General features: G+C 38.1%; 1 protein-coding gene across 1 annotated transcript; it reads right to left on the bottom strand.

The window, feature by feature from the left end:
• Nucleotides 1-272: 272 nt before the first annotated feature.
• LOC134623829 (outer mitochondrial transmembrane helix translocase-like) lies at nucleotides 273-7620 on the bottom strand. Its single transcript, XM_063468843.2, has 8 exons — nucleotides 7602-7620; nucleotides 7325-7445; nucleotides 4848-5048; nucleotides 3587-3693; nucleotides 2701-2790; nucleotides 2122-2172; nucleotides 723-847; nucleotides 273-396 (listed from the first exon to the last, which is right to left on the bottom strand). Exons 1-8 carry the CDS (start codon nucleotides 7605-7607, stop codon nucleotides 273-275), a joined length of 825 nt encoding a protein of 274 aa, XP_063324913.2. The 5' UTR covers nucleotides 7608-7620.
• Between the last annotated feature and the right edge of the window lie 5414 nt (nucleotides 7621-13034).

Here is a 13034-nt window from a genome sequence, read left to right as displayed (position 1 = left end):
GTTCTTGAGAAGACTGGGCTGATTTTGCAGACTTGCAGGAGAGGTTGAATGACATTAGTTAGGCACTGCCTACAAAGGAAAAGGCTGCCAAACTACATATCTAGAAGTTTTTGTTTTTTTTAAATCCTCTCCTGTCTGAAAGCTTTTGGAATCAGAATTGGGATCTGAATGCACTCTGGTTCCAAACACATTTTACTTTTCCAGGAGCAGCTATATAGTCTAGGCTCCCCTTGTTTATTTATTCATTTCTATGTGTTGTTTCAGTTATTACATTATGAATAGTATGACAATGCCTCATCCAGTGTCAGGCCACCCAGACTCTTGGACTCCTTCATCTTTGTTGTGGCCTTCTGGAGGTCATCCTGACTAATTGGCCGGATGCAGTCATCTGAAAGGCTGAGAGAAAGAAATCAGACATTTAGCAAACAGCAAGTGAATTTCTGAACTCTATAAGAGCAGCTCTGCATCACTCAGTTCAATCATAAAAAGTGCCTGCACACTGAGAGAGTGAAAAGGGGGAAAAAAAGATTATTTTTTTAGGTGCATTGTATTTGTCCTAATTAACATGAAAAAGTGAATAAATATCATCAGTTCTGAAGGTTTATTTTATTAGTAATTGATAGCTATTTGTCAAAATATTGACTTTGATCAATATGTCCATTTTAAAACATTTAACGTCCTGTCACTGCACCCACTATGACCTGGAAATACCAAACACCTACTTGTCAGAATCCATGATGTCTCGGACACACAGCAGTGCTGCCTCACGGCAAATCTCTTTGAGGTCACTTCCTGAGAACCCCTCAGTTTCCCTGGCGACGTTACTGAGGTTAATCAGTGGATCCACCTACAAAGGCAGAATCAATCTATCAATGAATCTAGGTATCATTGTAAATCAGAATTTGCCATTTAAAACTCACATTCAAAGGCTTGTGTCTGAGTTGAAACTAAAACTAAGTTTAGAAATCAATCCTGTTTCTGCCTCCAAGTGAGAAACACTTGATTCGTGCAAATTTTTTACCTTTATTGGATTATGGTGACCTGCTTTTTCTGAATCCACCTAAAGGGGTTATGGAAATCATCTACATTATTGTTCTGTGTATGCTGCTGCTACATGTCCTTCTCTCATTTGCAGACCTTCCCATTGGTTGGTCTTTATCTATAAATCTCTCCCTCTTATTTATGTGTTTATATGTTTAAAAATCATAAGAATACAGCCTTTGTTCTCACATTATCATACGATTGATTGTCCCACAAATCAAAACAGAATTAGGATTTAGGCTTTTAAACACACTGCCCCTTTTTCCTGGAATAATCTGCAGAAGGAACTGAAATTGTCAGAAATGAGTAAAAGAATGAGAGAATAACTCTTTTAGTCTCTTTTTCTCTTTCTCTTTTTTTAATGGCACTCTTAATTGATCTGTTATTGTATATTTCCTACGTGATATTGTATTTTATTTTTATTTTTATGTGGTGCATGTATTATTGACTTTTGCTGCCATGATGCCAGGTCTCTTTTCGAATTGAGATTTTTACCTGGATAAATAAAGGACTAATATTACATGTTATTCATCTTCTTTTCCTAGCTTCTTTTTCCAGTGTTCTTATCCACTGTTTGTTCCTTTCCCCTTTCCTCCATCATACCCTTTTCTAGTCCATTTTCCCTTACATTTCCTGACTCCTTCTCATTTCCCCTCATTGCCTCTCTCAAAACATTTTTTCCAGTTCAATTTAGTTTCGTTCATACAGCGCCAGACAAGACATAGACATGCTGTGAAAGAGAGCCAGAGATTAATAACAACTAATGATTCAATGTAATACCTAAAGCGTGCTTTAATCGCACTAATAGAATATTATGGTCGACAATATTGAACGCTGGTCTAGCAGGACAAGCACAGAGATGAGTCCACTGCCAGAGGCCATAAGAAGATCATTTGTAACCTTCACTAAAGCTGTTTCTCTTTCTTCACTCATTTTTATTATTGTGGATTTAATGTTTTTCTTTGGTTTCATGTACTAACTACATTAAAAGAGCAGAAGAACCATTCAGGTAAAATAATGTAAGATCATAAGGATTAATATCTCAGTCACAAGACTTTTTCCCTTCTGCTGTGAACTTACCGTCTCATTCTCCAGGATCATTCTGAGTATCTGCTTGCGCTGCTCAATGTTCTGCAGAAACAAACACACTGTCAGACTATTTTTATCCTCACCACACACCCCTGTCTGATGGTAATGTGAGCAAAACATTATGTCTTATATGTTGGTGCATGCCAACTTTACGGTGTCACTTCGGCTGGTCATGCACCACTCTGTTTTTTTAACCTAGCACATTGTTTCACAGCAACCACCGCAGATAAAGACATGAGTGTTAGAGCTTTGTCAGTTTTTGCTGCATTTTAATGATGTATCATTAGAGAAACACAAGACTTCTTGGGATGCTTTTCTTTAGGTTTGACGCCTTCACTGCCTTATTCCTTCTAATGTGGTGTTATTATCTGAGTAGTGACACCTGCCATTCAGGAGAATACCGCAGCATCCTGTGCCTTAACAGTGGCGATAAATAGAAATGAATGTGTGATGATGTTGCCACGGCACGCAAACCGACCAGTGCAGAGGGTATACTGCTGCATTCAGTATGCTTTTTATTTGTTTGTTAAAAAAAAAAAAACAGTCAGACTTATTTTGAAAAGGACATACAGGCAGCTTGATGTGGATCTTGGTGGGCATCCTCCTCAAGATGGCAGGGTCTATGTCGTCAGGACGATTGGTGGCTCCCATAATGATCACCTGACAAAGTAAACTTTTAATCAGATTTACATACAGACCGAAACTTCGAAGAAACGTTTTATTGATCATCTGATCGTTTATGTTCAGGATTCACATGTATTGCATAGATTATGGAGAGAAATTGGTCTCAAAAGGGTTGCAAATAGGTGTGGGTTTAAAAAAAATCCCAATTCTAATCTATTTTAGGTCAGGGTCTTTCTGTGTGGAGTCAGCTGACATCTGGGATAGGCTCAAAGTCCCCTGCAACCCTGAAAAGGATAAGCGGAAGCAAATAGATGGATGGTTAATTGATTTTAATTTGAATAATCCAATACTGATTCATTAAATCCTAAAATCGATTTTCAAATCTAAATGTATTTTGCCAGAATCTCAGCTTAAAGCTCACAAATCTATTTTAACAACCTCCAAACTGTTAAAAGAGCAAACGATTAAAGAGCAGGTAAACGAATTCTGTCAAAAGATGTAGACATAAAACACAGATCATTTACTCGTTGGCTGCTGAAAGCAAACATCTCATTCTGCAACTGCAAAAAATTGATGCAAATTTAACTGAACTAGGAGCAAAAATGGCCAAAAACTACAGTTTTGATTTATGGCCTATGGAAGCACACACTTGTGAGTCCTCAAACGTTACACACAAATTCCTGTAAACATTTGTAAATCAATTTATGCTTGCGGATCACACTGTATGCATTTGCAACCCTTTTGAGACAAATTACTCTCCATAACACATCCACAGGTCAGTGAATATCTCGAGACTCCATATTGAACCTAAGCAAGTCAGACGTGTGCATACCTGGCACTGGTGGTTTGTTTCGAGTCCATCCCACAAACTCATAAACTGAGCCTTCATCATAGCTGTGACTTCATGATCTCTGCTGGATCGACTCCTCAGAAACGAATCTGTTCAAACACACAGAATAGTTTTATCATCTCAGTTAGGATTCCATTATTTGAAATTTTTTTGCCTCTTTTTTTGCTTCTATGGTATTTGTCAAAATGTATACAGACATACACATATGGAAATATCGCCACTAAATGTCAGCAGGTTGTAGTCAAGTGAATTTTGTTTTCCTTCCCCTCCCAATTAAATTGTATAATCCTACAGTGTCATGGTCCTGGCTCATTTGAACCAGTGTTTTGTGTTTTTGTATTTTCATGTTATTTTGTGTTATAGTTTATGGTTAAGTTAGTCTTGAGTTAATTTCTATATTGCCTAGGTTGTTCTGTTTAGCTCCTTGATTATTTGTTATTTATTTATTTGTCTTTGCCCTCTGTGCCGCCCTCTCTCTCTCTCTGTCTGTCTTTATATATGTTGTATGAGCCCCTCTCTATGAGCAACTTCTTTCCTTTCTTGTGTTCCATTCGATGTTTTCCCCAGCTCGTCTCGCTCATGTCCCATCGCTCCCTCTCGTCTGCGTCTCCTCTCCATCATGTTCCTCTATGTCCTGTTTTATTGTGAAGGCCATATGTCCCTGTAGCTGTGTCCCAAAGCCGCATCCTCCTGAGGCCGATTACTTCACAGCCAGCGATGAAGCCTGTCCCAATTCAAAGGCCGCTCCAAATGCAGCCGACAAATGTGTCCCTCATTTCCCTGGATTTGAAGGATGGGTTCCTTCGTGGCCCAACCTATCCCAGAATTCATAGCGTGGCCCAGCCAATTCCAGGTTCCAACAATGGCGTTCGTTACTAAGTTTTAATATTACTCTTACTACTCTTTCTGGGTGACAAAATAAACTTTTAACATATTTTCAAGTGAGAATGTACCTGTGTACACTTCAAGTATCAGCTCAATTTATCAAGACATCACATATTTGCAAAAGCGCTCCGACGCTTTCGTAGACATCTGTTACCCACCAGCTCGATAGCTGACTGGGAGGTCAAGGCTCATCTCCCTCAAGGTTGTGTGTTTTCTGGTGTGTCTCTCCATCTGTTGTCAAAAATGATTTACACTTTAACAGAGACAGATAAACTGTGTGTATGTGTGTGTGTGTGTGTGTGTGTGTGTGTGTGTGTGTGTGTGTGTGTGTGTGTGTGTGTGTGTGTGTGTTGCTCACCTATCTCATCGATGAAGATGATTGTTGGGCCTAGCTTGGAGGCCAGTGAGAACACAGCAGCAGTCAGTTTCTGGGACTCTCCATAAAATTTATCTGTCAGCGTGCTCGGCTTCAAGTTGATGAAAGCAAAGCCCGCCTCTTTTGCTGTTGCCTTGGCAATGAGTGTTTTACCACATCCTGGGGGCCCATACAGCAGCACGCCTGTTGTGAAGACAGTGGGATTTTATATTATTTTGCCAATTGTTAGAAATCAAACTACCATGAAAGTAACAGCTTGTTGCTCGCCTATGGACTCAAACTTCCCATTAATGGCTCGTCATCAATAGCTTGTCTCTCTCACACACGCAGTGGACAAACAGCTCTAGGGCTGGGTATCAGCTCTGATTTCTATGACTGATTTGATTTTGATTCACAAGGAATCGATTTATCCCATTTCCTGATTCAATTTAATTAGATTCAATTCATTTCAGTGCGAGATATTATAATTCTTATCATTTATTAGTACATATCAGAATCAGAATACTTTATTAATCCTTAAGGAAATTATGTGGGTTACAGTTGCTCCAAGACAGTAACAGACTAGACTATTTAACAAGAGATTAAAGAGATAGATTAAAGAGATAGATTTAAGAAATATCATATTTTTAATAAAACAAAGCTGACACTTGTGTGTTTTCATCAGGGGTGTGAGAATCACAGCAGAAGCCTTTGTGTCAGATATATAACAGACAACCTTAAAAATATTCTGCAATAGAACAAAAACTGAAGAAAACAATGACTCAACATATGAACATTACCTGATGCTGCTGAAGTGAAGCAGACCGAAGTTTTTATTAGAGACAAAGGTAAGAGTTTTGCAATTTGGCATAATTTTAAAAAGTTTAAATTTCTTCAGTATTGAATAGCAGAAATGAGACTTTGTTGGAAGTTATTTAAACTAAAAAACAAAACAAACAAACAGCGACCGACAGCGCTGTAAACAACAGGAGACTGGGGATAATAAGCAAGTGAATAATGTAAAAAAGAGATTTTTAGATGGGAAACCACATGTTTTGCTTTGTATTATTATTATTACAGTTTTTCCCAATTGCTTAAACACATTTCTTGAAACTATGCCTCATATTCCCAAAACAGTAAACACAAATCCAATTTCCCCAAAACATCCTATTGTCTGGTCAAAACGAAGCTCTACACAGAAAACCCTTCACTCTAGATGAAAAACCAAACTTTGCCCACAGACATCACACACAAGCCCTCAAAAACACACACAAGCTAGTATTAAACATTGGTTCAATAAATGTAAAACAATATTCCCAAAACTGGCAAGTTATGTTACTTGTGGTTCGTCTCCTCAAAAACCTTTTCACATGATGACCACAAAACACGCAACCAATGTATATACAGTGGCACATTTGTATTCATGTACCATACAGTACAACACACACCAAGAACATTATTCCACCTCAGCATCCTGTCTGTGTTCTGGCTCAGCCCAGAGAATCTCATCCACATCACAGGCTATATTGGCCCTGGCCAGGCTGAAGGGGTAAAATCCTCTAGCATGCCTGATCCACCCCTGGCATGCATCTACTGATATGTCTAGGCAGGCGTCTTCCACGGCCTGGAAGAGGTGCACACGGACATAAGGTTCTCTGTCGTACACCTTCCGCCGCCATGCCAAAAATAACTCCTCTGTCAGGTTTAGAAAGGGAGAGTATGCAGGCAGAACAATATCAGTCAGCCTTGGGTTATTGGTAAACCAGTCATGAACCAGAGCAGCACAATGGAAGCTGACGTTATCACAAACAACAACGTAGTGAGGCTGCTCTGGCTGTGCTGTTGGACACAGAAACAAGCAACATGCAAGACACACTAATTTGCTAAGCTATGATATGATGAAACTATGAATTATGGTTACCAGAGTACTAAAGAAAGTTTAAGCATTTGTTAAACAAATACTTTCACAATCAATACACACAAGCAAACAGCATAAGGTGCATTAAACTCTGTCGGAAACTGAAAACTCATTCACAACATGTATACCTTAAATACACAGTGACTAACACTTCCATTTCACTGGACACACATACAGGGACACTAGAAGAGAATCAACCAATTACAAAGAGACCAGCACTGTGGCTTAATGGGTTACAATTGATTCAACCGCCGTCTTGTGTCCAGGCTTGGAAAGAACGTCCTGCTTTACTTAAGAACAAGTAAACTTAAAATCTCGATCTTGGAACTAAAGTAAAAGAATTTAAATGGTAAATGGAAATTACAGCAAACAAGAAATGGTTATTGTTGATCGATTATATCTAATACAGATGTAATGTAATGGTTAAAAGCTGCATCCTTTGTAGATTGAGATTAAAGTTTCTGATTAAGGCAATTTTGTATCCCATCTAAGAATAACTAAGGCAACGGCTGATGCTAATGATGCTAATCCTGAACAACAACAACAGTTTATGATTGCTGACCTTTGGGCGGCTGCAGCAGCCGGGATTTCCTGAACACATGTCTTTTCTGAACAGGGAAGATCATTTTCTCCTTTAGCTCGTTGATCACCTCCTCCAGACCTGCAATATCCCTCCATGTGATCTGCACACAGGAAGAAATCTGGATGGATATTGCCTGCTCGTGCTGATGCAGGAAAATAAACCCCACACCTCCTGTTTGTGTCAGTACTGGGTGCTGTCAGTTCTTTGTTGCTTATATTTACAGCTTTAGTTTAAACAACATGTAAAGTGGCATTACCTGCATGGTCTGCGGGTCAACCCGGTGGGTGACAACGCACTGTTCATACACCGAGAGTTCAACATTTTTAGCTTTATTTTGACCTGTCCTTGTTGTCTGAAAGACACAAAAGCAGCGATAAAGCAAAGGCTCAGCCTGTGCTCTATGTCAGGATCATCAGCAGGAGACAATTTTCTCAAATAACACATTCAGGATGAAAGATGTATGTGAAGAAAAGACCATAAAGAAAAGACAGAATTATAGTCGAGAATAAACAATGGGCTCCTCCCAGATGTTCAAACTCCTCACCCCATCTCTAATGGAGAGGCCAGCCAGCCTTCGGAGAAAGTTCATTGTTGCTGCTTTATCTGCAATTTTGTTCTTTCGGTCACTATCCAAAGCTCGTCACCATAGGTGAAGGAAGGGACATAGATTGGTCAGTAAATTGAGAACTCTGCTTTTATACTCAGCTCTCTTTTCACCACTACGGACCAGTACAGTGTCCACATCTCTATAGTCATAGCATCAATCCGACAGACTATGAGTGCAGGACCCACTGCCTACGTCCTCACAAATTCTCCTACCCTCTTCCTTTACATCTGATGCTTTCATTGAGGTGAAAGAAAAAAAGAGAAGGAAAAGGAGAGAGGACAGATTTCTGGAACCTACAGATTTTTGGTTAAATCCTGTTAGAAATGTTCATCCTACTGTAAAACCTTCCTAGCAAATCTGATTATAAGCAGCTTCAATCCATTCAGTTTGGTTATTTGTGCTCAGACTGATTTATTCAGAGTTTTAGTTTAGTTTTAATTTTAGTTTTCTGCTGACTGTGGAAAATGATATCATTAATCTATTGTCTTCCATCTTGTTTGCACAAAAGCTTGTACTGTATAGTTCTTAATAATGATATTTTGAAAGCATAATTCTAAAATTGTCAAATGAAAACAAAGGCAAAATTAATATATTCACTGAAATTATCAGGTAATACCTGCACATCAGAGAAAGAATCAGAATTAATCTACATTAAGGTGAGACACAAAAACATCTGAAGACAAAACCAGTTGCAATAAATCTTGATTCCCCTCTCACCTGCCTGTGAGGCTTCTCCTGCTGATTCCTTACCTGGTATAACTGGTATATGATGCCTAGGCTTAGGCCTAGGCCTACGCCTAGACCCTGGCCTAGACCTTGGCCTAGGCCAAAAAAAAGGGCGATGCCTCCAGCTCGCACAAAGCTCAGTCCCATTGTCACTTCACTGATTCTGAGACACAAACAGGTTTACACAGACATTAATGTATAATGTTTCTTACTCACTGCTTGTTATTACTGTGTGGAATACAAATGTTTTATGAAGGACAGAAGTCTAGAAAATGCCCATTTTTCTAGAGTTTTACAAAGTTCAGGAAGAAACTGAGAGAACACAAAAAATCTAAAAATCTAAAACTCACTCAGAATTTGCGATGGGATGCTTGAAACTGACATTTTGACACTGTGTTTAGCTGACAAAGTACACATTTTTCAAAACACTGGCTGCGTTCCCAACGTCTCTCGTATCTCCTCTTCCTAACCTCTTTTCCTTGATCTTGATGGAAATATCATTGAGGTCAAGTAAAGGCACATAGGAAGATTGATACTAAGAAAAGAGAAGAGCAATGCTCCTAGACTTGGAACATCACTAACAATGTGATGCTGAATGTTGGCTTTGTTGAACTTATAATATGCACAACATGGACTACAAAATCTTTACTCCTGTGTCTTCTAAAATGAGAATATCCAGTGAAAAATATATTTTATTGGAGAGGTTTGAATTAGTACTGTTTAGGTCCAATTTAAATAATTTTGACATTAAAAAGCTTTTAGATTTACTAAAGAGACACAGTGCCAGTTTTGTGACAGCAAGTTATGAACAGGAGAATTTTTGAGGCTGGTCTTACTGAATATCCATTTGTAGGAGTTTCCCTTTCAGGAGGAGAATATTTAAATGAGTCGCACGAATGTGAAAGTCTGCGGCACACAATTTACTGGAAATGTCATGGATTAAAAAAAATCATATCTTGTGCTTGTTGTGGTTGTGACAGATGCTACAAGGAGTTTTAATTTTTAGGAAGAGAGATGCAATCAGAAGAAGTGTGCAATCGATAGTTTACGTGGCTGGCTCAAAACTGTGGGGACATTACCAAAAACTCTTCTCTTAGTCCTCACACTGAGTGTTCAGAAGTGAGCCCCACCAATCGTTCCTCAAAAATAATGGAAATTTACTCAAACGGATGACATATTAACTGAATATTAACCTACATTAATTAGCTAGTTAACATATTAGTGGACGTTTCTATTCAATTCAATTATTTATGGAGACATATGGATATGGAGATTTGGAGAGCGCCAAATCACATTTGCTTCAAGTTGCCTGCAATTTTTGTGCAAACCTAACTGAACAGTGTGCTCTATTAATGTTAATAATAAAGTAGTATTAGTATATAGAAATACCAAACTTTTTTGTCTAAGTTTTGGTTCTAATCAAAGATAGGCAGAGAAAAAGAGGGATAATAAAAAAGAAATAGCTCTACTTTCTTACATTGGAAAGAAAGTGAAACATAATTAACCAGGATGACAACTGAGATCAAAATTAGGTTAAGAGATGAAACTCATCCCAGAGGACAGAAGTCCTTGTAAATTCTACTTAAATACAGTAACGAAGTACTTAAACCTCTGGCATTACAGAATGCTAACATCTGAGTAGCTCATGGTTGAACGTAATTTGAATTATTCCTGTAACAGTCTTTGTCACTTTGTTACTGCTATTTTTCCTTTGGTATCATTTAAAGAAAAAAACCCAACAGCCCTTCAATATCGTACTATGTGAATGGACAACAAAGATTGAAGAAACATTTCATTTATAGCTGGAAAAATGCAACATTTGGACAGACTTATGGGAAAATCTTCATGAGATTCAGTCCTTACGATCCTCACATAATTAACGATTCATTTCAAACAACACATTCACAAAGTATTAGCATTTTTAAAACATTTCATTCCCTGTTAGAGACAGGTTGCTATGCTGAAAGTGAAACTTTTACAAATACATATGCCATAAAGCTAAGATGTTGTTCACTGTCAGTCACAAAACCGACACTGAGCCTCTTTACTAGCTAAAACATGACAACAAGCTGTGGCCAAGTAACAGTGTCTAACTGTAAGGTCGATCTAAGGTTCTCCTCTTTTCCTAAGAGCATATCTATCCTAACCACAAACAAAGTGAGTAGGAATATGAGACTGTCCTGGAGCTGGAGTAAAACGCTCAAAAACTTGAAATCAGCCAACGTGACATGTGTGTTTTGAATCACACCTCGGGGTACCTGCGCTTCAGAAACCTGTCATACAAGCATCCCATCCTAGTATTATCCATTATGGAGGCACAGTCCACATACTCATACTGAATCAATATAACAATTATTATATATAGGCTACCACTTCTTTAAACAAAATTTAAATACTTATTTTCTTTTATTAAAAAAAATCTCACCTACAGAAGGAAAACATGAAGACGGCAACAAACACGTCAGGTACAGTGAAGCAGCAGAAATCGTTTTATGAGAAATCACGTGGTGATACAGCTGAGGTGCGGTGGTGACATGCCAAACTGGGAAGCGGCAACTTTCGCCTTATTTGCATTTCGAGGTCAGAGGAGGAGACGGTCTTTCGTGCTGTTCGCCGGTTTACGTTTTTTGCTCGTTTATCAGCGGGAACAGTAAAGGGACTAAACCGAATCAAAGGAACGAGACGAGGAAAGTAAACCTAAATACAAAGCACAACAGACAGCCAACATAAAACAGGGAAACAAAACGCAAGAACACCTTTCAAAGTGACACGGACTTAACAACAGACGGGAGGCAGAAATAAAATGAAACAACGAATAAACCAAACACAAAATATCTGCTGAAGGAAAAGAACGTAAAACTGAAAAAAAACCCACAACAAAATCCCAACAAGTCCCAACAAGTTTTGATCTGACCAAGGAGCCGAAATCACGGCCTTCTAACGAGTGAATCGCGCAGAGTTCTTGAAATCAACGAAGACAGTTTTTCTACTTAAAACACCGCTCTTTTAGATATTTTTGATGAACTGCCAAAGAGCCATTTTTACACCCCAGTACAAAAACCTCTGCATAGGATCTGATCCAGCACACCTGAGGAGAGCGGACACAAATGATTGTGAAGAAGTGACAGACATATGATGGCAGGTCTTAGATAAGCGTGAGTTATTTTGTCTGATGGTAAAAAACACAAAACTCTGGAAGAGGCTAAAGGTGTGTTACGTTCTCTAAAACGGTTTTGTGAACAATTTCCCATTATCCTTTTAAAATGTGACACATATGATCATCAAAGAACGGGATTTTTATAAAACTTTTATTCTTATCTTTTGAAAGTGTCAGATTTTCATGAAACATTTATTATTGTAGCGGCAATCTTCGGCCCTCCGTTTACATTTCTTATATGTTATAACGAAACGATAAACGACGACGGTCAGAAAACTGTTGCTCCACCACAGAAAACCCGCTTTGTCAGTGAGAACATTTTGATGACACCGACCAACAATTTAGAACAACCCAATGGGTTATGAAAGCAGGACAAATTTGGAGCATATGGACCATAGTATATCACATTACAACATAAAATAATCAAGATTCTAACTAGAAACTCAGATTACAGATCATAACAAAATACAAATAGGCCCAATTTGAGTAAAATATTGGTCTGAAATGTCTAAGCTCCAACAATTAGTATGTTGTAATTTTTTTTTTTTTTTTGCACTGTGTGTAATTATTATAGAAACACTGTCCAATGTATGTGTAATCATGAATCTTTGATAAATCAAATATTTAATTTTGTATTTGTTTACTTTTCGGTTATTGAATAAAGATCAATCACATATTTCACTGATAAACAGATATGACTGAGAGAAATGTTTGATGGAAAAAGGAAACAAAGGGTTGTGCTGCTAAACTTTGAGGTTCTAAGTCACCAACGTTTAAAATAGTCATTGACTCAGCAAAAATTGCATTGAACCATTTCTGATTGTGGATCCAACTCAATCCAAGAAGGCAAATTTGACACAGCCTGTGTGGAAATGAGATGCCCCCGCCCCCCGGCAAAAAAAGAAAAGGAAAAAGAAGAAATTAGTTCTTGTTTCATTGGAACAATAAAGTACCACAACAAAGAATAAATGCACCTCTCTACGAACAGGTATCACTGCTGTGGAGTTTAACATACAGTTCAGGGTTGCTAGTCTCCTCTTGGCATTTTCTTATTTAAAACTGTGAGTGAAAATTGAAATACTGTTAATATTACAAAAAATACATATAAACCAAAATAAAACGTATTACAGTATAATAAATTGTCGCTTTTATTATGCAATCTCTCACCTTAGACCTCCTCCATTAATGTTGGTAAAGAA

The sequence above is a fragment of the Pelmatolapia mariae genome, linkage group LG3_W (assembly GCF_036321145.2).
Source record: "Pelmatolapia mariae isolate MD_Pm_ZW linkage group LG3_W, Pm_UMD_F_2, whole genome shotgun sequence".
NCBI classification, from domain to species: Eukaryota; Metazoa; Chordata; class Actinopteri; order Cichliformes; family Cichlidae; genus Pelmatolapia; species Pelmatolapia mariae.
Note: the sequence above shows the minus strand (reverse complement) of the source record. Positions and strands in the feature narration are given on the sequence as shown.